Genomic DNA, 23,852 nt, shown 5'->3' on the forward strand with positions numbered 1-23,852 from the left:
CCAATCATGGGCAAGACTGTCCCCCAATAGTGAATAATACTTGGCATCCTAACACTCCACCCCTTCATGTCACACTCAATAAGGCATATCAAAATGAGGAAGAGTATGAAATTATTATAGATATTATTTGCTCTAATTTATCTTTTAAAAGGAGAAAAGACAAGTGGCAGAAGATGTAGCAGGGTGGGAAGGTTTCTGCTTGTGATGCAAGCTGGGAGAGATTTCAGTATGCTTTTATGCTGTAGGGAAGGAGCCAATAAAGAGTGAAGGCTTCCAGTACATGCAAGGGGTTTAATCAATACAACAAGATCACATAGACGAAACCGAGAGGTAGAATCAGTCGTCCTGAAGGACATTAATTAGTCATGATGAAAGCAGTACAATGCATAAAGAGTTGATGCTGCAAAACACTGAATGATCTCACAGTGAGTAAAAAGAGAAACTCTTTTTTTAAAAGTTGCCTAAATTATATAATCCAAGTTATTTAAAGGAAAAAAAAACCCCACATTTAAATATGTCAAGTGACATAATGTTTCCTTAGTTGAAAATAATTGTATTATGAGTGGAGTGTGTTTTGAGGGCAGATCAGCTGTGTTTTGAGACATACAACATCCTACATACAACATGGTGTCAAATGGTACTTTAGGCTAGGATACCCCCATATAAAAACATCTTCTGACAGACACTAGATACTAGATGAGTAATAATTAATGGGTATTATCTTGGCCTAAACCTGTTATCTTTTGCTTAATCAGAATCCAAAAGTGCTTTTTCACATGCCAATGTCATGGTCTCAATAACTTCATTATTCTTCTTCTACTTGGATGTTTGCTTAAAATATAATATTAAGGATCAGAAAATGTTTTCACACAATATACATCTTTTAATAATGGTGACTTTGGAATGATGCCAGCAATTGCTGGGAGTTATTTAAATTATAAATCATCTGGAAAAAAGTAAATTATTTATCCTCTGATACATGGATATATTTAACTTTTAATGTCTCTTTGCACTAACTGCTTAAAAATTTTACTGAAATAGCTTTTAATATTGTAGTTAAAACAACAAATTTTTAATTCATTCTACACATATTTAAGGTCCTACAGTTGCCAAGCCCAGATTCATAGGTTCTTTCAGACATTTAAGAAGTGATCAAATCCTGTATTATTTAAACTCTTTCATAGCATAAAGAAAAGGGAAAGTTTTTAACTTCTTAGTGAAGCTGTTATAATACTCTAGCACATAAAAATAAAATTACAGACCAATTTTACTTCTGCAAACAAAATATAGTGAATAGAATTATTTAAAAATATAATACAGGGGCTTCCCTGGTGGCGCAGTGGTTGAGAGTCCGCCTGCTGATGCAGGGGACACGGGTTCGTGCCCCGGTCCGGGAGGATCCCACATGCTGTGGAGCGGCTGGGCCCGTGAGCCATGGCCAATGAGCTTGCGCGTCCAGAGCCTGTGCTCCGCAACGGGAGAGGCCACAACAGTGAGAGGCCCGCGTACCGCAAAAAAAAAAAAAAAAAAAAAAAAATTGATTTTTTTTCTTAGTATTTCTTGGTTCAGAATAGGCTATTTAGCAGTGATTCTTTGAAAATTAGTTTAGGAGCCCCTGACTGTTCACCATTAAGAAAAAACAAATCTTGAACTAGTTCAAAGAAACTATTTTAATTAGAGATAAAAATCTTCTTGATTCCTCCTCCTTAATACTTTTTTGTATCTGTTAGCTACTCCCTAGTCACTGCCAGTTGCCTTAAGCAGGCCCCTGATTCCTCTTTCTTGGAATCTACAGTAGCCGCCAGGCGGGTTTCCCTTCCTGCCTCCGGTAGTGCCCCCTGCAATGATCTTTCTAAACCATAAATATGACTCTGTCACTCTGCAGTTACATAAATCCCTTCAAGACGCCTCATTGCTTTCAGAATAAATCCAGGCTTCTCGGTGAGGCTCTCTGTGATCCAGTCCTTACCACTAACTAATCTTTCCTCTCCCCAGTTTTGCCTCTCACTCTTTAAAGCTGAGCCTTGCTGGTCCAAGTCCGCTTTCACTGAGGTTAGGCCTGTGTCTTGTGTCAGGCTCTAGTAGCAGTCTGTGCGTCTATCCAAGCTATTAAAACATATCATCGTACTTACCAGTCCCCACTGGACTCTGGAAACCCTGAAAGTGGGAGCTCTTCTCACCAGTGTTTGACGTGTAGTCGATGTTTAGTAAATGTTAAGTATGTGAAAAATTGTATTATTCAATAGATTACCAAAATATACCTTTGCACTGTAAAAAAAAAAAAAATAGTCGACATGAATTGAATATACTTTGAATGCTCTTGAAATGTAATATATATAGCCTTATGTATGTATGGTTACTACTGATTTGGATAATTCTGTTGAATTATTTAGTATGTGAAAATATTGTTATAAAATGTATGATACTGTTATTCTTTATTAGATCATATCATATGCTTCAAAGAGTGATATTGTTTTTTCAGTCTGGGTGATCTTGGTTTCTCTGTTTTATGTAGCTCATTCAACTGATTCTGAATCATCTGACACTACCAGACCTGTGTAGATTAGCACAGACTTGCAAACTACTGAACCAGCATTGCTGTGATCCTCTGCAGTACATCCACCTCAATCTGCAACCATACTGGGCAAAACTAAATGACACCTCTCTGGAATTTCTGCAGCCTCGCTGTACTCTCGTCCAGTGGCTTAATTTATCTTGGACTGGCAATAGGGGCTTCATCTCTGTTTCAGGATTTAGCAGGTCAGTGCCAAGCCTTGTTGAGGTTATTTAAATCAGCAGGCTATACTTACTATGTAGTAGTTTCGATAATAAAAGTTTGAAATTATATATCATGTACTTTAGATCATGTTCAGAGTGCTTCTGCTTACAAAAGTGGATGAGTTAGTTTCACCATCCTCTTCAGCTAGACTTCACAAGATGGAGGGAAATTATGCCCTTTACCTCATATTTTTTAAATCCCAAGGAACTTTCAACAGAGCTCCTTTTTTTCTTTCTCATATTTTCAGCACAGATGATTAACACATTCTAAAAATTATTTCCAAATCAAAATCTACCTCCCTAATGTGATTTGTCAGAAATGGAAAACAATTTATTATAGAACATTTTTAATTAAATCTTAATTACATGTGCAATACATCTCCCAAATTTAGAAGCTCATTTAAACTAATTATGTTGAAAATGCAATTGCATGTTAAATAGGCGACCACACTTGCAGACCTGCCCAGGTGTTTCTGCTCCTTTCTATTTAAGCATTTAGTTTCCTTACTATTAAACGTCACCTGTTAAACATTTGAAAGCTTGCACGAGTACATATTCATTTAGTAATGCCATAGTCATTTTTCTTAGGAAACAAACAGGTGTTTTTCTCCTAACCTTGATGGTTATTCTCATTGTATGTTACAGTGTAATCCGTTTCATTAACGAAGAAGTAGACACTTTGGGGAAATTACCTGTTTGTTTGTTTGTTTGTTTTTTGCGGTACGCGGGCCTCTCACTCTCGTGGCCTCTCCCGTTGCGGAGCACAGGCTCCGGACGCGCAGGCTCAGCGGCCATGGCTCACGGGCCTAGCCGCTCTGCGGCATGTGGGATCTTCCCGGACCGGGGCACGAACCCATGTCCCCTGCATCGGCAGGTGGACTCTCAACAACTGCGTCACCAGGGAAGCCCTACCTGTTATTTTTGATTAACAAATAATCTCCTATCCTGTTTTTAGAAGTTAGAATGAACTACAGCCCTCCCTACACATATCCCCAGTGGATACATTCCTGAACAGTGGTTTGTGAATTAGAAATCTGTATTTTGAGCTTTGTTCCCCTTGACTTAAAGTATAAAAATAAAGATGCAGTTCCAGAAATAAATATTTGATACCATTAGATTCAGATGAAGTCATGTTTGAAATAGCACCAATGTGTTCAAAATGCTAATATTGATAGTTTATGCATCAAAGTAAAAAATAAACACAAGCAGTAATGGCTTATAGCACATGTTGAAACCATGGATGCACTGAGTTTCTTTTCTGCCAGAAATAGAGCCAGGGGAAGGGGTTCTTAGATAAAACATGATGGAAAAAGAAAAGAAAAAAAAAAAAAAAAACATGATGGGATTGTGGGTCAGAGTCTAAAGATTTTACAACAGGCTATGTATACAAAATTCTTTTTTATTATGTAAATTTGCTTAAAAGGGGATATATATATTATATGTATATAGTAGAAAAATTAGGCATTTCTTTTTGGCAGTGTGATTTTGGTAAATTTTTATAGAATCCACATTTTGAAAATTGCTGGATCTTTGACAGCTCTCCAGTGGAACACAAGCTTAGTCCTTTCTACTTCCTTTTGCTGCAGACACACACACACTTCATTGGCTAATTTTCCTCGCTATTAATGGGACCAAGAAGAACTGAAGCTAATGATGACTGTGGGTATTGAGAGCATACACTATAGATCATAAACCAAGACTAACTGACTCTGAGAGCAGATAGAACCATTGGTATCAGTAAGCATTATTTTACATTATAAGGACTTGTGGGTGCTTTAATCCCTCATAGCTCTGTTTTCAATGTTTCCCACCATTAGGAACTTAGTTTGTTTTCACTCTTGGTGTGTAAGGCATTATGGTGAGTGTCGTGGACCATGTAAAGAGATAGATAATATAGTTCCTGCTACAGAAAAGATAAAGATATAAGAATAAACATTTAAACATATCCTTCCTATATTTTATAAATAAAATAACAGGGAGGCAACTAATGAATTAAAGAAAATATTGGTAATGAATGACTGAAGTCCAGCTTCTTTGCCAAAATGTTGCATATAACCATGGTATAATGAATAAAATGTAGAGATAGTATTAAATCAGTTTTTAAAAACTTTATGTAGCTTCTTCGGGTGCATGAGCAGAAACATAAGTTGTGAGAAGAAAACTTCGCGATGCTATTGTTAGCATTTTAGACACGTGATGGATAAAGATCTTCTTTTATGAGGTTAAAGCTCCAATCTACTTTCTCACCAGCAATTTCTCTTCCATTTTCAGTTCAGCCATTTAGTTGCCACGGGGCTGTTTAAATAATCACAAAAGTACATACATTAATTTAAGTTTTCCATATTTCACAGGAGTATTTCAGCCAGTAAAACCATAAATAAATCTTGATAGCATTCCTTTAAGTATAGTCATTGTTCTCATTAAGAAAATAAAAAGGTTAAATAACAGGGAGAGGGAATCTTTTCTGGGTGGGAGATACTGGAGTTTTGCCTACTGATTGCCGTTGGCCCCCTTGACCCGACTGCTGAATTGATAGTCATTACGGCTTATAGGCAGCATTCCCAGAATAAACGATAAATATTCATGGCTTGATTATTAATGAATAATCTATGAGTAAGTATGGTCTATTTATGCTCATTACTGTGAAGAAGACTTACTTGTAATACTTTAAAGAAAAAAAGTACATTTTTAAAATAGAGACCAATGATGATGAGCTTGCTTTTTTTTTTTTTTAAAGAAGATGTTGGGGGTAGGGGTTTATTAATTAATTTATTTATTTTTGGCTGTGTTGGGTCTTCGTTTCTGTGCGAGGGCTTTCTCTAGTTGTGGCAAGCGGGGGCCACTCTTCATCGCGGTGCGCGGGCTTCTCACTGCCGCGGCCTCTCTTGTTGCGGAGCACAGGCTCCAGACGCGCAGGCTCAGTAGTTGAGGCTCACGGGCCTAGTTGTTCCGTGGCATATGGGATCCTCCCAGACCAGGGCTCGAACCCGTGTCTCCTGCATTGGCAGGCAGATTCTCAACCACTGCGCCACCAGGGAAGCCCGAGCTTGCTTTTTGAGTCTTTGGGAAAAGTTTGATATAGTTTATTTTTGTTACCTAAAAACCTTATCTTCACAAGCTGGAATTGTTTCACTGGATTTTAAAGAACTTAGGAATTTATTTTATTCAAAATAACAGGGAAATTGGAATAATAAGAACTTAAAACTTTTAATCAGTTATTAAAATCCTATTCTATCTACAGATTTGTGATTTGTAACTTCAAGTACTGCTCGTTTATATCATTACTCATTAAAATCACATCTACTGTAATTCCACTTTTCTCTTATAATACACTTCCCTAAAGTCTTGGATATGCCTTTGCCTCCCTGCCTGTTGGTGCTCTGAGGCTTAATTATATCATTCTGATGTTCAAAATGTCTTAGGTTCTATTTATTTTTCCTCTATCGTTTTTCTTCAAAATAATCAAAATAATCAAAATATGCTCAAAATAATCACCTTGAGCTCCACCTCAGTTATGTAGAGATTTCTATCCCTCACCCTTCCACTTGTTCCCTTCAGAAAACATTATTGGATGCTTTCTAGATTTAAGAACTTGATGTTTTGACACAGAGCTACAGTTTTATGGAATAGAGAGCTTTTTGCTTATTCATATATGTGTTTATTCAGTTGCCTGCCTGTGTTTTACACTGTTGTCTCTTTTAGATGGTCAATTCCTAGAGATTAAAGACAATTTAAGACTTTCTTTTCCACTTCCTTCTACCATTGCTAGATAGTACCGTACACAGTTAAGCAAGAAGTTTTGTTTTTAATGACTTTATTTTGGATCGGCTATAGTAAATAATGCTCCAGCTCTTTGGGATTAAAATTATCTTAAATATACTGTCTTATAAAACTCAAGTGAGGGTCAGCTAACAAAACATGAGGTTAGCAATCAGAAGCCGTGGATGTTTATACCTAATTCTCCCCTTTACCTTGATACTTCAGGCAGCTTGTAAGGATTAGTGCCTTTTATTTTGTGATGAATAAACTCAGATTAAATCATTCATTCATGTGATGTTAATTATTTTAGGGTGCAAGTTACCATTTAGTAAATTACTTTTTATGTACTTATATTAATCTGGACAAATGAATTCACCTCATAAAGATAAGCAATTTATTTCTCTCTCCAGAGACTCCATTTCTCGTAGCAAGAGACCTCGTTTGGGATTGTTTATCTGAACTTAGGTCTTCTCTTAATACCCTCAATATCAAGAAATACTTGATGAGAATTCATAACATGGTATGAACAGGCTGCAGGAAGTATACAAGCTATAATTCTCCTTTCAAGTGACCAGTATCACAATTGAAATGAATAAATAGATGACCAAGACAAAAACATATATGTAATTATGCGTTAAAATAAAACTTTATGAGGAGCATTAAGGAAAGAAACAAGAGTTGTGTTCAGCTAATTAGTTGATTCTGCTGCTAATTCTGCCTTCTTGGAATGGAAATATGAAAAAGTAGGTAGTGTAGATCTTGTAAGTTTAGGAAGAGAGACTGTGGGGATATTGACCAAATAATCTCAGTAAAAATATGCAATATATAAAAAAGAAGAGAGAGAGTCATAAAGGTAGATAAGCATGATCATTATCTTTATTGTGCTTCCAATTTTTTTCATTCATTCAATCAGTTTGGGATGTTTTCTAATCTGTTAACAGTTGTCTTTCTGGTGATTTACTTTCTATCTTTAGAAGGGAAAAGTTCATTAATGAGAGCAAAGAGAAAAGAAATGTCAAAGTATTCCAAGTCCAATACCAAAAAGAATTGTAGAACAAAGTGCTTTGCCAAATAATGAAGACCTTCAGGAGATAAGATGCCTCAAGATTTTAAGTTTAAGAGTTAATATACTCATTTAACTTTTGTAATCTGCAAATAATTTTAGAAGTATCAAATCAAAATAGGATACTCCAGATCTCTGACACCCTACATTCATTTCTAGATTGCTAGCTTATAAATAGTGAAGAACTAGTCATAACTATGATGTATACTCAGAGTAAGGTAAAAATGTTAATTTTGTCACATTTCTTAGGAGTTTGACCCTCTTAAGGGAAAAGTTCTCTGAGTCCATAAAACTTAGTTTGTTCCAGAGTAGAGGAAATTGAAATTCTTCAAATGAATTTTCACCATTGGAAGATTTATTCAACAAAGTCATCCAGTGTTTTTTACATGCCTGACATCATGCTAAGTACTGGGTACACCAAGAATCTGTTTCAATTGCCGAAGGATTTGAGGCACCTTATAAAACTCAATGTAAACGAATCAGTATGTAAGGAAACTGGTTAACAGAAAACTAAATTATGGTTGAGAAATAGGTGAGCCTGAGTCCAGTTCAGTATGAAGAAGGTATGTCATAATGTGGTACCCGATGCCTCCCTTTGAAATAGATCCTGAGTCTGAATATTGAGCACAGCATTCAGTGCCACCACCGGATCCAGTGCACCATCCTCTCTTCCCTGAATGTGGTCGTGGTGTCCTGAGGGTCCCCCTGTTTTTACCCCTGTTCTCTTTCAGTCTGTTCTCCGCACAGAAACCGGAGTGACTCTGTTAAAAGACAAGCAGGTTGTGCCACACCTCTGCTCAGCACCCTCTGATGATTGAGGATCCCACCTCCCTCAAAATAAAAGCCAGAGTCTTTATAGGACGCACACTCTGAACTGCCCCCTACCTCTCTGATCTGCTCCCCATGTCCCTCTCACTTTGAGCCTCCTGACAGTTCCGTACTCTAGGCCTTGTCTGAGCTGTCCTGCCTCAGAGCTGTTGCGCTGCCCCTCCCTTCGCCTGGAGTGCTGCTTCTCCAGGGAACTGCTTTGCTCACCCCCTCACTTCCTTTGGGTCTTGATTCACCTTCTCAATGGGGCTTCCCTTACCACCCTGTCTACCTTTGACACTTCCTCTTGTCCTTCTCTGCTTTTATTTTCTCGTTGGCACTTTTCACTCTCTAATATACTATTAATTTTACTCATGTAATTGATTTGTTTATGATCTACCTCTCCTACCAAAATGTAAGTAAGCCCCATGAGAGCAGGAACTTTGCTTTGCCCACTGCCAACTTCCAAGTGCCTAGAGTAATGCCTGGGTCATAGTTGGAGCTCAGTAAACATTTGTTGAGTGAATGAATTAAGGTGCTTGATGCAAACTGGCAATTTAGCTACTATAATACAAAGGACACAGCAGTGAGACAGGTCGGAGGAATTTAAGGAGGGAATAGCTAGAGGACTATCTGAGAATTTGAAGGAAGGTGAGGGCGGTTGTGTGAAATGCCACAATAAATCAGGTAATACAAGGACTGGAAAGAAAGGCTGTTTAATTTGGCATTTAAAAGGAAAGGATGAATTTAGGGAGAGCAGAACATACGCTGCAATGGATTAAGAATAAAGGGATGTTCTTGGATGTTTGGGTGTAAATAAGATGTGTGGGCTACTGAGTTATTTGCAACATTTAAAATAAATTTGTAGCAATTACATTTTTTAATTGTTGTTTGAATGTGTGTTGGCCAAGATTTCACTTTCATTTTAATGTTCGTGGGGTACTTTGGTCTTTGCAAACTGCTTTCACATTATTGTGGGATGTTCAAAACCACAGTGTGGTGAATGCTGTTAACATATTTCTAGTCTGCCTTCTACATCTGAGGAAATGCTGAGACTTGGGTAAATGCCTTTTCCAAGGTCACATGCTAGGAAATGGTGGAACAGGGCAAAATATCCATCTTTTGACTTAGAAGTCCAGTGTTACTTCCTTTACTTTCGTAAGTGATTGATTGTCAGTTTTATTTTGCATGTGTATTTGTAAGCTAGTAATTAAATCATGTAGAAAAAAGATGCAGCATAAATAAAATAACAGGATGTGACTGATGTGACACTGAGGTGGGCAAGAAGACGTCAAGAGACCTGGACGGGGATGAGTGGTGCGCTTGTTTAAGGGATAAACAGGCGCACCGCTTGTTGATAAAGTTTCAGGGATATGAATACTTGCAGGCTCACATTTTACTTTTATTATCAGATGATGATTATGGAAAGGCCTATTTCCCCCCCATCTGTAACGTAATGAAGATAAATATTGTTGTTACTACTCTGATAAAGGGTTTTGTGTCCTCCACATGAAGTTATTTCTGTGTATTTTGTGTGAAGCTGCAATTGAATATCTTGTAATAATTTCAACATCAGTCTAGGCGTTAAATAGTATCAGTTACAAGGAACATATCTCAACAGTAGAGTGAAGCCAACCCAGAAATTTTCTTAGTTGAGAGGCGGCTAGTCTGATTTGTTTTCAGGTCATTTAGAGATGACACTTTGTGTGCCACATTCCAAATAAACTATCCAGTCCTGAATGGGTACTGTTTAGGGAGAAATAACTTCCAAGAGTTTAGAGTTTTGTTATGTTTTCTTTATTGGCTCTCCCAGCTCAGATGTGAATTACCGGTAAGTAGACGAAAAACACCCTCTGCTTTCTTAATTTCCCACTTAGCAGTAGCTGACTTTTTATGTGATGTGAATCCATTTTATCTTCTTAGGTTGATATATTTTAGCCTACCCGTGCCTGTTTTGGCATGCAGTAAATGAGAATTTAAGTGAAACAAGTTTTTTATTTTCCCTAATAGAAAGCTATTCTTCTGAAGATGACTGCTTAGAGTCGATATAATTCCAAAGTACTTGCAAAAAATATCTTTTAGTTTTATGAAATTCACATGGAACATTGTTTTTACAGGTTTCTGAAGGTCTGTGGATCTGAATTAGTGCGTCTTGAATTATCTTGCAGCCACTTCCTTAATGAAACTTGCTTGGAGATTATTTCTGAGACGTGTCTAAATCTGCAGGACTTAAATCTCTCATCCTGTGATAAACTACCACCTCAAGCTTTCAACCACATTGCCAAATTATGTGGCCTTAAACGACTCGTTCTCTATCGAACAAAAGTAGAGGTAAGATTTACACCTCTGCTCGTGTTAATAGCCAGCCGAATATTTAGTTACCTGTAATTGCTCATAATAATGTGATTTCTGACTTTCAAATAGTTTAAGTATATGATGCAACCTGACTATTCTAAAATCATTAGAGCTGGCTGATTCAGTCATTTCAGAATTAGTCTATTGTGTTGTGGGTTTTTCTCATTTTAAGAAAACGTTATCCTCTGTGCTCTTAGAATTTTTGTCATGCTGTTCATGTTTGTAGGTAAAGAAACAAGCAATGGGCTGAGGTGAGCCGAAATGCTGGCAGGGAATGAATTAGAGAAAGAGGTGGGAGGAAAGTATGTAGGAGAACATTTGCTTGGAGTGGGAGGAAGCAAAGTGGAGTTTATCCAGGACCAGACTTTGGAGTTAAAATCCCTAATACATAGTTTAGGAGTCTCATTAAAGAAAAATATTTATTGATCTGCTTGCTTTTTTTCACATAGCTCTAGGACATCTTACCAGGTCATTACATATACTACCACCTGACCGTTTTCATTTTATTTTTTTATTGGAGTATAATTGCTTTACAATGTTGTGTTAGTTTCTGCTGTAGAACAAAGTGGATCAGCTATACGTATACATATTACATTTTACCATAATCTACTCAACTGTTCCCCAAATGGTCAACATGTCGGTTTTTCCAGCTGTTTTTCTTTTACAAACCGTCTAGCGATAACATTATTTTGCACAGAGTTTTATATGTACCGGTTACTATTGCTATTGGATAGAGTTCTGTAAGCGGTATATCTGGTCACAGTATGTGCCTGAGCCCCTGTGATAAACATCCACTTACTGCCATATACTTGTTTCCTCTACTCCAGTAATGTTGGCCTTCTTTCTATTCCTTGAACATTCTGATCCAGTCCCAGCTCACAGCTTTTTCCCCTCTGCCTGTCTGGAATATCCTTCCAGCTCATTACATGGCTGCCCTCTTCTCAACTCAATGTCCAACTTAAATTTTTTTTTTTCAGAGATGGCTTCTTAGACATTGATAAAAGGTAACCCTCCCCCCTCCTTCTAGTTTGCTTCTGTCATATCACCCACAGTGTATTTTCTTTTTAGCAACTTTATCACTATGAGATTATCTTATTGGTTTTCATACTGTCACCTATCTCCTCACATTGGGATATAAGTTTCATGAAGGTAGGACCCTTGTCTGTCTCTTTCATTGCCGTGTTCCTGGTATCTAGTATCATACTTGGTAAAGATTGGCCATTCAGTAAAGATTTAAATAGCCAAATTACTTTTCCAAAATGGTGTACCCCACTCTAGTGACCCCTTGCCTGTCTTGAATGTTGCCTTGGCCAAGTATTCAGTCTCTCTGTTTCCTCATATCTAAAGTGGAGATAATAAAAATACAGATCTCATAGGGTCATTGTGAGAATTAATTACCTGTGATGTACTTAGAGGGTGCTGAACACATAGTAAACTCTCAATAAATATTAGCTACTAATAACAGTAGTAAGAGTATGGCAGTTTTGTAGTATGTTTTACTATGTGTTAGGAAAGTCTCCTCTCTATTCTTTTTAAACTTAAAAAAAAAATCCTTGTGTATTATTCTTCCAGATATATCTTTCAGCAAGGATTTTATTAGCAGTACCTTTATTATATTTCATTTTGCTCTGTTATAAGGCTTCCTATCTGTCCATATAGGTCTTGTTTTACATCCAAGAACATGTTATAGTTTTCTTCACTTAGGTTTTATATCTTTCTGGTTAAATTTAACCCTTCTATTTTTTAGTCTCAGATACTATTTTATTTAATTTTAATTGGTTATTGTTAATATAAAGAAAAATTGGGTTTTTGTATATTTATCTTGTATCTGCTCACCTTACTGAATGCTTATAGTTGTTCTAATAACTTATATCTTTTGGGTTTTCTAATGATACAGTTATATAATCTGGAAATTAATATACTTTTTCTCTCTGTTCCAGTATTTAAAGTGTTGCTACATTAAGTAGAACTTCATAAATAGTGTAGAATATTAGAGTCACAATAGGTATACCAGTTGTATTTCTAATATAGAGGGAATGTTTTTTTCTTTTTTTAATATTTATGTAACAAATATTTGCATGCCTGTTACGTGCCGGGCACTGCTGTAGGCACTGGAACTTCATTAGTGAACTAAATAGAAATTCCTCATGTAGCTTACTAATTTTATATATTGTTTGATGTTTCTTTCTGATAAGTAGTCTTTATCATTCTCATTTGATTAAGAATATTTTTATCAAAAATGTATATTGTATTTAAAAATTTTAAAGCCTCCATTACCACACTGATCTTTTTTCTTCTTTTATTTATTAATATAATGACATGTTGAACAATCCTTACATTCCTGCGGTAATTCCTACATTTTTTTTTTAACATCTTTATTGCAGTATAATTGTCCTACATGTTTTTTTTTTTTTTTTTTTTTTTTTTTTTTTTTTTTTGCGGTACGCGGGCCTCTCACTGTTGAGGCCTCTCCCGTTGTGGAGCAGAGGCTCCGGATGCGCAGGCTCAGCGGCCATGGCCCACGGGCCCAGCCGCTCCGCGGCATGTGGGATCTTCCCGGACCGGGGAACAAACCCGTGTCCCCTGCATTGGCAGGCGGACTCTAAACCACTGCGCCACCAGGGAAGCCCTGTCCTACATGTTTTAACTGAATACACAGCTGGGTTATTTTCCTAATGTTTTGGAGCCAAGCTTTATCACTTAGAATCCAATATTTTGGATTCTAGCTTTATCACTTACGAATTATGTTACCTTGAGAAAGTTTCTTGACCCCTTGTGCTTCAGTAAAGTGGAGATAATGATAGTATGCCTTTCAAAGAGTTGTTATGAGGATTAACTGATTTAATATATATAAAGTGTCTACAACAGTACCTGGTTCATTGTAAATATTCTTTAAGAGTTAAGACTTATCAATAGTTTTTACATCTGCTTTCTTCAATGAAACTGAGCTGTGTTTTTCCTTTTCATGCCATTTTGTCAGGTTTGGAGCTGGGATTATGACACCTTAGCAAAATGATTTGTGACATTGACATCGTTTTCTTTGATCTGGAATAACTTTAACAAATGAGAATTATCTGTTAGATAGAATTTATCTATAAAACCATCTGGGTGTGTAGCATTTTTTATTGGTAGATCAGAGTAGATATCTTTAGCTTGACGTAGGTTTTAAACTAATCTGTGGAAGTCTGAATATAGTATGCCTGGTTTGGGGCAAAATTTTTACCTAAAGTTTAACTGGTGACCTGCTTTGTTGGAAAGAAGACTTTGATTCTACTTCTGGCCCTACCAGTGACAAACTTAACTCACATAGTCTCTCAAATTCCAAGATTCTTTCTTTGTAAAATGAGAGGACTATTGTCCCTGAATGCCAGTTTAAAGATAGTGATAGCCCATGTTTTCACTGGTCTGTGGTGAAATGACTCGTCATTTATGTGGGTGTAAAATTGTCAGCTATCTTTTCTTGGGTAGACCTATCTATTCTGAAATTATGCCACACCTGCTTTTTACTGGTGTATTTACTGTTTTATATTGCTCTGTGTGTCTGATATCCTCTGAGCAAGATGATGCCTCATTTTAAAATATTCTGATTAAATTTAACTTTAAGAAGAAATGTAGCATAGTTCATTAATAAGTGAACCTTCAGGAAGAAAAATCGGGTAAAAACCAAGAAATTATATCAACTTGCTAGGCATCTTACATCTGTGATGATTTGTAAAAATGTATTCCATGTGATGCTTTTGAAATGTCATAAATTAACATGATCTAAGTGTCAGGGAATCATTACATAGTCCACAGTTTTCTTCCATTTACTCCAAGAAACTGATAGAATATGACTACATACTTTTTTAAAAGTGTGATTTATAGGAATTGAGAAGATTTCATCTCGAGTGGAGACCTATACATATGCATCCAAGTCTAAATAGCATCAGCTCAGCTTCCCTCAGTTACTTAAACATAGATGTGAAATCACTGTATGACTGCATTAAGTAAAATTTGGTTTGTACCATATGTTACTACCTGTTAAAGTTTGTTTTTATTAGTCTATCTGCTAAAATACCATAAAATCATTTATAAACTTACCCTACACAATTTTTCTGACATTTAGTACATAGAAAAAATTATAAAATTGATTTTCATTGATCTACAGTTGACTTACAATAAAATAAAAAATAGTGTCATCTTAGTGATATAAATGGCAAAATTCAAAATTAAGAAAAACCTACCCAGGCAGTGTTTACTTTTACAGCTTCCCAGGTCTCTCTGCCTATACTTTATTCACTTCTGTTATCTTGTCATTCTTGGGATCTGCATCAGACTCCCCCACGGGCACCAAGTAACTCAGAGGAATAAAGGGAAAAGACAACACAATCAGCTGGTCTCTTTTAAAACAAACAGAAGCCACAGCATAAGCACCTCCCTTGTCACTTAGGCAAAGCATTATGTCACCCCCTTTTCCCTTCCATATGTTCACTGCTTCAGTCCTGCACTCAGTGATGTTGGTGGATGGGAGAAAACAGAGTGAGAAGACAAGATTTAGGGGATTGGCTTCTCTCTAAACCTTCCACGTAATCGCTGGCAGTACATTCAGGTGTTATAAACTGTCTTGGAAAGAAGGAATAGCAGTTGACTTCAGATGCCTCTGATGGCTCTAAGGAAATATATGAGGAGAAAAAGAAGATATGAATTTGAACTTCCTGGGAGAGGTTTTTTTTTTTTAAAGGAATACATATTATCCAGTGCCACTTTTACCCTTGTTTTTCTAAACATTACATAATTATAAAATAAGAAAAAATTAGTATTTCAAAATATTGACTCTATTTTAGTGTATAATCTTCAGAGAGGTCAGATTTATGATGTAGCAGAGTTATATTTATGTGCCTATATATAATTTACATTAATAAATGTAATGTATTTATACCATTTTATAAGATTGAAGCAAATCTGTGTGCATAGTGAATATAGCTTTAGAGGATATTGGAGACCTGGGTTTTAGTCCCAAAGTTTGGGAAAACTTACTGAATATGTTGTTTGCTGTCCTAGACATTCCGCATATTATTTAATCCTTTACACTAGTCTATTGAGAGTAGGTGTTACTCTTAAATCTTACAGATGATGAAATGAAGGTCCCAAAAGATTAATGTTTCCCAGTGGCACAGAGCAATAAGTTAAAGTCAGGATTTGAACCCAGATTTGGTGACCTCAGAGTTACAGTGGAAACTGTAAGATACATAAGAGCATAGAATAGTAGTTATTCTAATAGCTTGGCTGTCTATCTAAAATAGAGCTTTTCTCTTTACTGCTTAATCCTTTTCTAATCCATAATTGGTAAGGAAATATAACATTGTAAATAAGATACACAACATTTTGATCCAGTGTAAAATGCAAACTATTAAGTTATATTCTGTAAACATTTTCTAGTCTAAAATATCTACTATAAACAAATGGACTTTTGCCTTTTATTTTTATTATGAACAAACTTAGTTTGACATCTTAGTTCTGAATTTATAATAACAGTTAGTTATTCAAATTACATTTAGTATAATTTAAGTAATAGTTTGTAGAGTCCGTACTTAATGAACTACCTCAAGCACATGGTATATATATATATAGGCCAACTCTCAATATTACACTATAGTGGGGAGCAGCATTGGAACATATAATTTCCCCAAATATTTTAGCATGTAAAGGGGTGCATTGTTGATGTCCAGGTAGTGTGTTCTTAAGTGGTTAGGTAGAGCCAGACCTATTGCAGGTCTGGTTACTCAATAAGAATGAGAATGCAGGAGAACAAAACTATAGTAGGGTCAGAATTGCCTCGTATGCAGGTAGGTAGATCCTGGTGTGCTGATGTAGCACCTCCCTGAGCCAATGGTGAAACAGGCAGTGGGCCCAGGGCACTGGTCTTCTCTGTACCTGACATTTTACCAACAAGGCCTGCTGCGTTGACCACTGAGCCTCATGTGTAACCTTGTCAGACACTGGGGCTCTATCCCAGTGCATTTCATTTGTACTGTTTAATTGCTGCTTTGGTAGTCAACTGTGTGAGAGCAACCTTAAAACAAGCCCCAGGTGTCATTGTCACCAATTTTTGAGCCCAGCCTTTTATGACCTGGCCTAGCTCATTAAGATTTTTCTCCCCAGCTCCACTGCTTTGGCTAATACCATAGCTAGTACCCTACAGTGAGAGGAAGCAGCAGTAGGATCTTGTTCAGACTTTAGGTATGGTTAAAACTGCTTAGCAGTGAGGTCTGGGTGTTGATTCAGACATTATTTGATAATTTAAAAGCTGGGAAGATATTCGTTATTTCATCTGTATCAGAGATCAGTGTCAAAAACCTCAGTCCTAGAGAGTTCCAAGGTGATGGAGGAATAAGAGGACGTGGAGTTCATCTCTGTCTACGGATGCATCAGGAGTACATCTACAGATGCAACAGTTCTCACAGAACACCAGCTACACACTAGCAGAAGACCTTGGACACTGGGAAAGACTGTAAAGATCCCCGTATAACTGGGTATGACAAAAGAAAGAAGGGAGAAGGAGGAGGAGAGGAAGCGGGATGGGACCTGCACCCCGGGGGGTGGAGGGGTGGGAAGCTGAAGCAGGGGAGAGATTCCCGCATCCGGGGAAGCCCCCTCACTGATGGGGAAATCGGTTGGGACAGAGGGAAGCATTTGAGGCTGTCAGAGGAGGGTGAAGCGACCAATCTGTGGCAGGTGGGACAGAATGAAAAAACTCAGTCCTTCTCTTGACTTTCCCACTTGAAAGATTTATGTGCTTGGGTAAGTCACTTATACTAAGCTAAAAGTTTATCTGTTAAAAAAAAACTTACCCTATCACATAGGCTATTGAGAAGACCAAATTAGGTCGTACATGTAAACAACAACACACTTTATAAATTAGATGGACTTGTGTAAATGTGAAAATGATAGTATAGGTTTACTCAGCATAGTCCGACACAATCATTCCCAACTTTGTGAAGTATTCTTTTAGGTCTTCCTAAATAGGAATATCTTTTCCATCATGTGCTAAGAGAGATTTAGGCCGAATTACTGCTTTCACACTTATGATCTGTTTCTGGTAAAAGGGATGTTCATTCCTAACTTATAAACTCCCTAATGGGAGGGACCATGTTTGACTGTTTACTTTTTACAACCAGTACGTAGAACAGTGTCTGGTATTCACTATAGTGAATATGTCTAGTAGATATTCAGTAAACTTGTTTTGAATGAATGAGTGATAACTCTCGCTTGTCAATTCATTTTTTCTTTATTTGCTAAGTTAGTAAGCATAAGTTTGTCTTTCTACAGAATAACCACATCAACTAAGCAGAGGGGTGGGTGGATCTACAACTTGGAAAACTTGTAAGAAAATATTTGAACTGTATTTGTCCAGAATTTTTAGCTCTAAAAAATAGTGAAATATAGTTCTATTGGTTTGGTTAGTTTATTTCATGAGATCTTTTTCTTTCTTTAGGTATGTTTAGGATTGTGATGAAAAATCGCTTCATCAGAGAAATAGCAAATGTCTTCTTATAACATCAACCAAAAAAAGAAAATCATTAAATAACCTCTTTTCAGAGTTAGGGGTATACATTTGTTGGATTTCAGCAGTTGCGGAGCAGTAAATGTATGCCTGGTGAAAAACAAGATAGTACTAGGTGATGGAGAGATAGAAATGACCCTCAAGCTGAGATTTAGACCCTATTTATTGCGTGATCCCAGTATAACTAGTGAAATGAGTGGTTAAATGCAGTAATTTTCTTTTTACTGAATTTGGTAGCTCTTTTAGAATTGTGTAGGCAAGACTTTTAGGCAAAAGATGGGAACTTAGAACAAACAGGAAGGAGAACTTTAGTTGTACTTAGTTTCTTCTGCCATTCGTGACAAAGAAGTAATTATACTACAGTGAGGTATATAATGATTGGAAAGACTTTAAGTACCTTTAGTCCTTTTCATCTCTATTCACAAGATTCTTATTATTTATGATAAACATTAACTGCAAGTACTTCTTTAGCCATACATGATGATGTATTCTCATGAGAGGAGGGCTATAGAAATTTAACTCATTAAATAGACTTTTAAATACTTAAAAGGAAAAAGCTTTTATTTTGAAATAATTTTAGACTTACAAAAAGTGGCATAAAAAGTAGATTTGCCTACTATATGCATATATTTTTCCTGAACCATTTGAAAATAAGTAGAAGATATAATTCTCTTTTACCCCTGAAGGGACATATACCTGCAACCTATTCGTAAACACTTGTGCCATGGGCTGAATTGTGTCTCCCCAAAATTCATATGTTGAAGTCATAACCCCCAGTACCGCATAATGTGACTGTATTTGGAGATAGGGCCTTTAAAGAGGTAATTAAGTTAAATGAGGTCATTAGGATGGGGCCAAATCCAATATGAGCGGTGTCCTTATAAGAAGAGGAGATTAGGACACAGACACACACAGAGGGAAGACCATATGAAAACACCGGAAGGAGATGGCCAGTTTCAAGCGAAGAGGAGAAGCCTTAGAAGAAACTAACCCTGCTGACACCTTGATCTCAGACTTCTAGCCTCCAGAATTGTAAAAATTAATTTCTGTTGTTTAAGCTACCCAGTCTATGGTACTTTGTCATGGCAGTTCTAGCAAACTAATACAACTTACAAAGGATAGCATAAGGATAACTTTTTAACATATTGCATAAAAAGTGACTTCAAGGGAAGTCCTTTGCATTGTCTAAAACAATCTGGATTAGTGTTAGGAATTTGAGCTTATTTACCTTTTCTTTGTTTGGGAAAAAATATCTGAAGTTGGGGGTGAGATGGGTCATGATAGGTAGCTCAGTAAGAATGTCATTCTGTTGCTTAGCAGCAGACAAGAAAACCAAGAGTGTTTTTTTAAAATTTGGAGTTATAAATGGAACACCTGCATCCAATTTTGATTGCCTCACTTCAAGAATGATAGAGCATAAATTGAAAGGATCTGAAGTAGTGCAAAAACTGATTATAGGTATTGTAGGGGACTAGTATATGACAGTAATGCATAAATGTGGTTCAGCAACTGTTTACTTGACCTGCTAGGCAGGGATGACAGTTTCAAGGACCCCACTGCCTTCATCTTCATGAACTAGAAGACACACAAAAGTAGCTGATCTCTACTTCTGTTGGATATCAACACTCTCCTCCTAGTTTCTTTTTTCTGTGCCAGTTTATCCAGCAGAGTGAATATATAAGTAAAAATGCATACCACCCTGTCTGTTAATGAAAGCACCTGAGCTTTCCTACAAAAGATACATAAACTGTCTTTTGCAAACAGCATGATTTGATTTAGTGCCACGAATTTGCTTTCTGACACATAGATAATGGTATTCTCCTGACTGCGTTCTTATTTGATTTAGAGAACACATTCCTGTATATTGGTAAGTAGAAGCAGGGATGGTCTTTCTTTTAGTAGAGCAAGTGCATTTAACAGACTTAAGGAAAGGAGTGGCCTCCCACCAGAGTCACTGCTGATTATTAACTAAGATCGAACAATTGAAGCAGGAAGAACCTACTTTGGTCACCTAAATTGACTAATGCAGGCTGTCATTAGCTGTCACCTGAAAGGCAGTCCATTTCAGACAGATTTGTTTAGCTAGACAACATATAAAACAAAAGATATTAATAATTACTTTGTTCTTAAACAGAATCAAGAATTAAGATTTTAATAACTTTTACTATATTATATTCTAAAACTAACAAACTTTTAAAAGTCTTTATGTCTCCAGGCAAGAATATGTCTCTACTTCTTTTCTATCCTGGATTGCTTTATAGAAGTGCCAGTGGGAAGTACCAGGCTTTTTGGTGGGATTGAGTGTGTGTGACCTGCATGATGGGCTATGATTCAGTCACAGTTGAGATGCTTCTTGGGGGTCAGATTCATTATCATCCACATTCATGACAGTAACCAGTATACCGGGTATAAGAAATCTACCTGGTAAGGACACATTCATTAGAGATAGCTGATTAACACATTCTCTCACTGTTGACATGTCACAGGGGAAACCAAATTACAGTTATAAGACCTGTCTGGTGAGTTCAGAATGAGAACAGTGAGCATTAGTTATGTGACTTAAATGCTTAAAGGCAACAACACAAAACAGATTGATACCATCCTCTTAACAGGAAGGAAAGACATGCTTTTGGAAGAAAATAGATAAAGTCTTTGGACCAGTGCACCCTCTTCAGCTGAGCATCGTTTAGATGAACAGTGTCAATCAACCAATGTGTGCTTCAGATTCCTATGCTCCCTTGGTGGTCCAGCCCTTACCCCTCTGATCAAAATATTCTTTCTTTTATATAGGCAATAAGGTTACAGTCAAGTCCAGCCGGTGTGCAAACTGCCATGACTTTTTGACTGCACATCTCTGCCATCATCCATCATGGGTTGATATGGAAATTGATCAGTTTAGTCATCTGTGAGCAAAGATGTATTCAACTGTATTATTATAGGAGAGATCCACTACAGTGGTAAAAATAGGCTCTGAAAGGAGACTACAGGGCAAGGCAAATGTGTGTGATTTAGTCTTAGGTTTTGTTCTTTCACACATATGGCTTTTTGGAATTTAACACATTATTTGAACCTTATACTAAAATTTCTGAGACTGTGGTCTAGGGTAGGTCTACAGTTAGGTTTAGAGAACTTTCCTTTTTTTTTCCTCAAAGGCATGTATAAGAGTTTATTAATTTATGTCATTTATGATCTTGAACATTCTCTTTTTAGAGAACAATCAGAAGTCTTACTTTTCTACCACAATGCTGATCTTCAGGTTTAACCTATAAAAGACAATATTATTTTCAAGTTGTGATTATGTATCAGTATATAAACTATACTGTATTATATATTTAAACTGTATAAAAGGACAATTTGGTTTATAGCAAATATCTTTAAAGTAATTGAATTGAAATATTCTAAATATAGTTAGTTTCAAGTACTTTAAATAGGTCTTAAAATACTTCAACTTTTACTCTACATTTCCCTTCCCCAAATTTAGAGATTGGAACACTGGGGCAAAAAAAAATTAAATTAGAGAAAGAGAAATTCATACATATATGTAGATGGATATTCAATTACAATAATTGAGTGATTGTGTTCTTAGGATTTCTTTGGTGGTATTTCTTATGTAAATTTATAAATTTTCATTTAATCAGCATACTTTTATAAAATCCTATCTCATTACTTGTAGTTATTGCTGTGATATGTTTGAAATATATCATCAGTGAAAGTATACTTGTGATCAGGTGATGTCACTAGTCTCTCTGTTTTAGCTGGTGCATGTCTGTGATATATAAACATCTATTTCTTTAAGATGCTTTCTAGGAATCACGGTTTGTTTATTTGTTTGTTTGTTTGTTTTTTGCCGTGCCATGCAACATACGGGATCCTAGTTCCCCGAGCAGGGATGGAACCTGTGCCCCCTGCATTGGGAGCACGGAGTCTTTTTTAATAAATTTATTTATTTATTTATTTATTTTTGGCTGTGTTGGGTCTTCGTTGCTGCGTGCGGGCTTTCTCTAGTTGCGGGGAGAGGGGGCTACTCTTTGTTGCCGTGTGCGGGCTTATTGCAATGGCTTCTTTCGTTGTGGAGCACAGGCTCTAGGGGTGAGGGCTTCAGTATTTGTGGCGCATGGGCGTAGTTGCTCCGCCCCATGTGGAATCTTCCCAGACCAGGGCTCGAACCCGCGTCCCCTGCATTGGCAAGCGGATTCTTAACCACTCGGCCACCAGGGAAGTCCCGGGAGCACGGAGTCTTAACCACTGGACTGCCAGGGAAGTCCTTAGGAATCAGGACTTAGAGAAATACAGACTTGGGATCCTATCTTCCTATACTGAGTGTTACAAGTAAGGGTTGTATTCTTTATTAAATATAAGCAACAGTTAATTTTTAACTGCAAAAATTTTTAATTGCAAAAATTATTAATTAGTTATAATAATTATAAACCTGCATTAATATAAAATATGAACACAGCATTGCATATGTGGCTTATGTAAGGTCTCATTATAAAATGTATATGGTATGCATAATTATAACTCTACTAAGTTACAAATCTGGAATATCTAAACCATTTATGTGAGTATAATAAGTATCAGTTATCACTTTATTAAGTATTTTTGCTTAGCACTTTAGTAGTGTGGAGCATAGGAGATTTTGAACTTTATGGGTAGCATCTCTTAAAAAGCTGTCAATGAAAATTTGAATTCCTGCCTTCTTTTACCTCTTAATAAATTTCCTTGTAACAAGTAGAGGCAGTAATAATTCTCTATAACTTAATAGTTATCCATTGGATTTTGAAGCTGCTGAACAGAGTTAGTAGGTAAATTTTAGGTTGAATATAAAAGGGTCCTTTATTTCTTTTTTTAAAAAATATTTATTTATATTTTGGCTGTGTCAGGTCTTAGTTACAGCACACAGGCTCTTCATTTTGATGCGCGGGCTTCTCTCTAGTTGTGGTGTGCGGGCTCAGTAGTTGTGGCACGCAGGCTCTCTAGTTGTGGCTCACGGGCTCAGTTGCCCGGCAGCATGTGGGACCTTAGTTCCCCAATCAGGGATCAAACCAGCATCCCCCGTATTGCAAGACGGATTTTTAATCACTGGACCACCAGGGAAGTCCCCAAAGGATTCTTTCTTTATGAACATAAATCCTACTACCAGGTGCCAGCTTCACCTAGAGTATGTTTTGAAAATTTTGTAAAAGAAATTAACATGGAGCCAGTCACTTCTTATTGCCTCCGGTTCCACAGTAATTTAAATAAGGTTGGCCTTTGTTTAAAAATTGCAAACTCATTTGAAAATGAATCTGCTGCATTGCATTATTAAAGCTGCTAACTATTTAAATTGTGTTTTAATTTTATAGAGCTACTCTTGTGCTTATATTGAATTTTACAGGTCTAACGAGCAGAATTTGTCAATTTGGGAAGCTAAAACATATCTTAAGTCTTAAGTAAAAGGTTCATAAAATTGTTCAGTTTTTATTTCTGAATACCTTTTTTTGTAGTATGCTTAATATAGGTTTAATCCATCTATTTGTGTGTTCTACAAGGGTAAAAGTGATGCAAGTA

General features: G+C 36.6%; 1 protein-coding gene across 2 annotated transcripts in view; it reads left to right on the forward strand.

Moving 5' to 3' along the window:
* Positions 1 to 23,852, forward strand: part of FBXL4 (F-box and leucine rich repeat protein 4) — a 67,586-nt gene that overhangs the window by 31,684 nt on the left and 12,050 nt on the right. For both annotated transcript variants that reach the window (XM_082856090.1, XM_082856091.1), the window contains 2 exons: positions 2,516 to 2,760; positions 10,525 to 10,738. In XM_082856090.1, the coding sequence (XP_082712216.1) occupies positions 2,516 to 2,760; positions 10,525 to 10,738 (459 nt within the window). The remainder of the gene's footprint in view (positions 1 to 2,515; positions 2,761 to 10,524; positions 10,739 to 23,852) is intronic.

The sequence above is a fragment of the Leucopleurus acutus genome (assembly GCF_964270905.1).
Source record: "Leucopleurus acutus genome assembly, chromosome: 15".
NCBI classification, from domain to species: domain Eukaryota; kingdom Metazoa; phylum Chordata; class Mammalia; order Artiodactyla; family Delphinidae; genus Leucopleurus; species Leucopleurus acutus.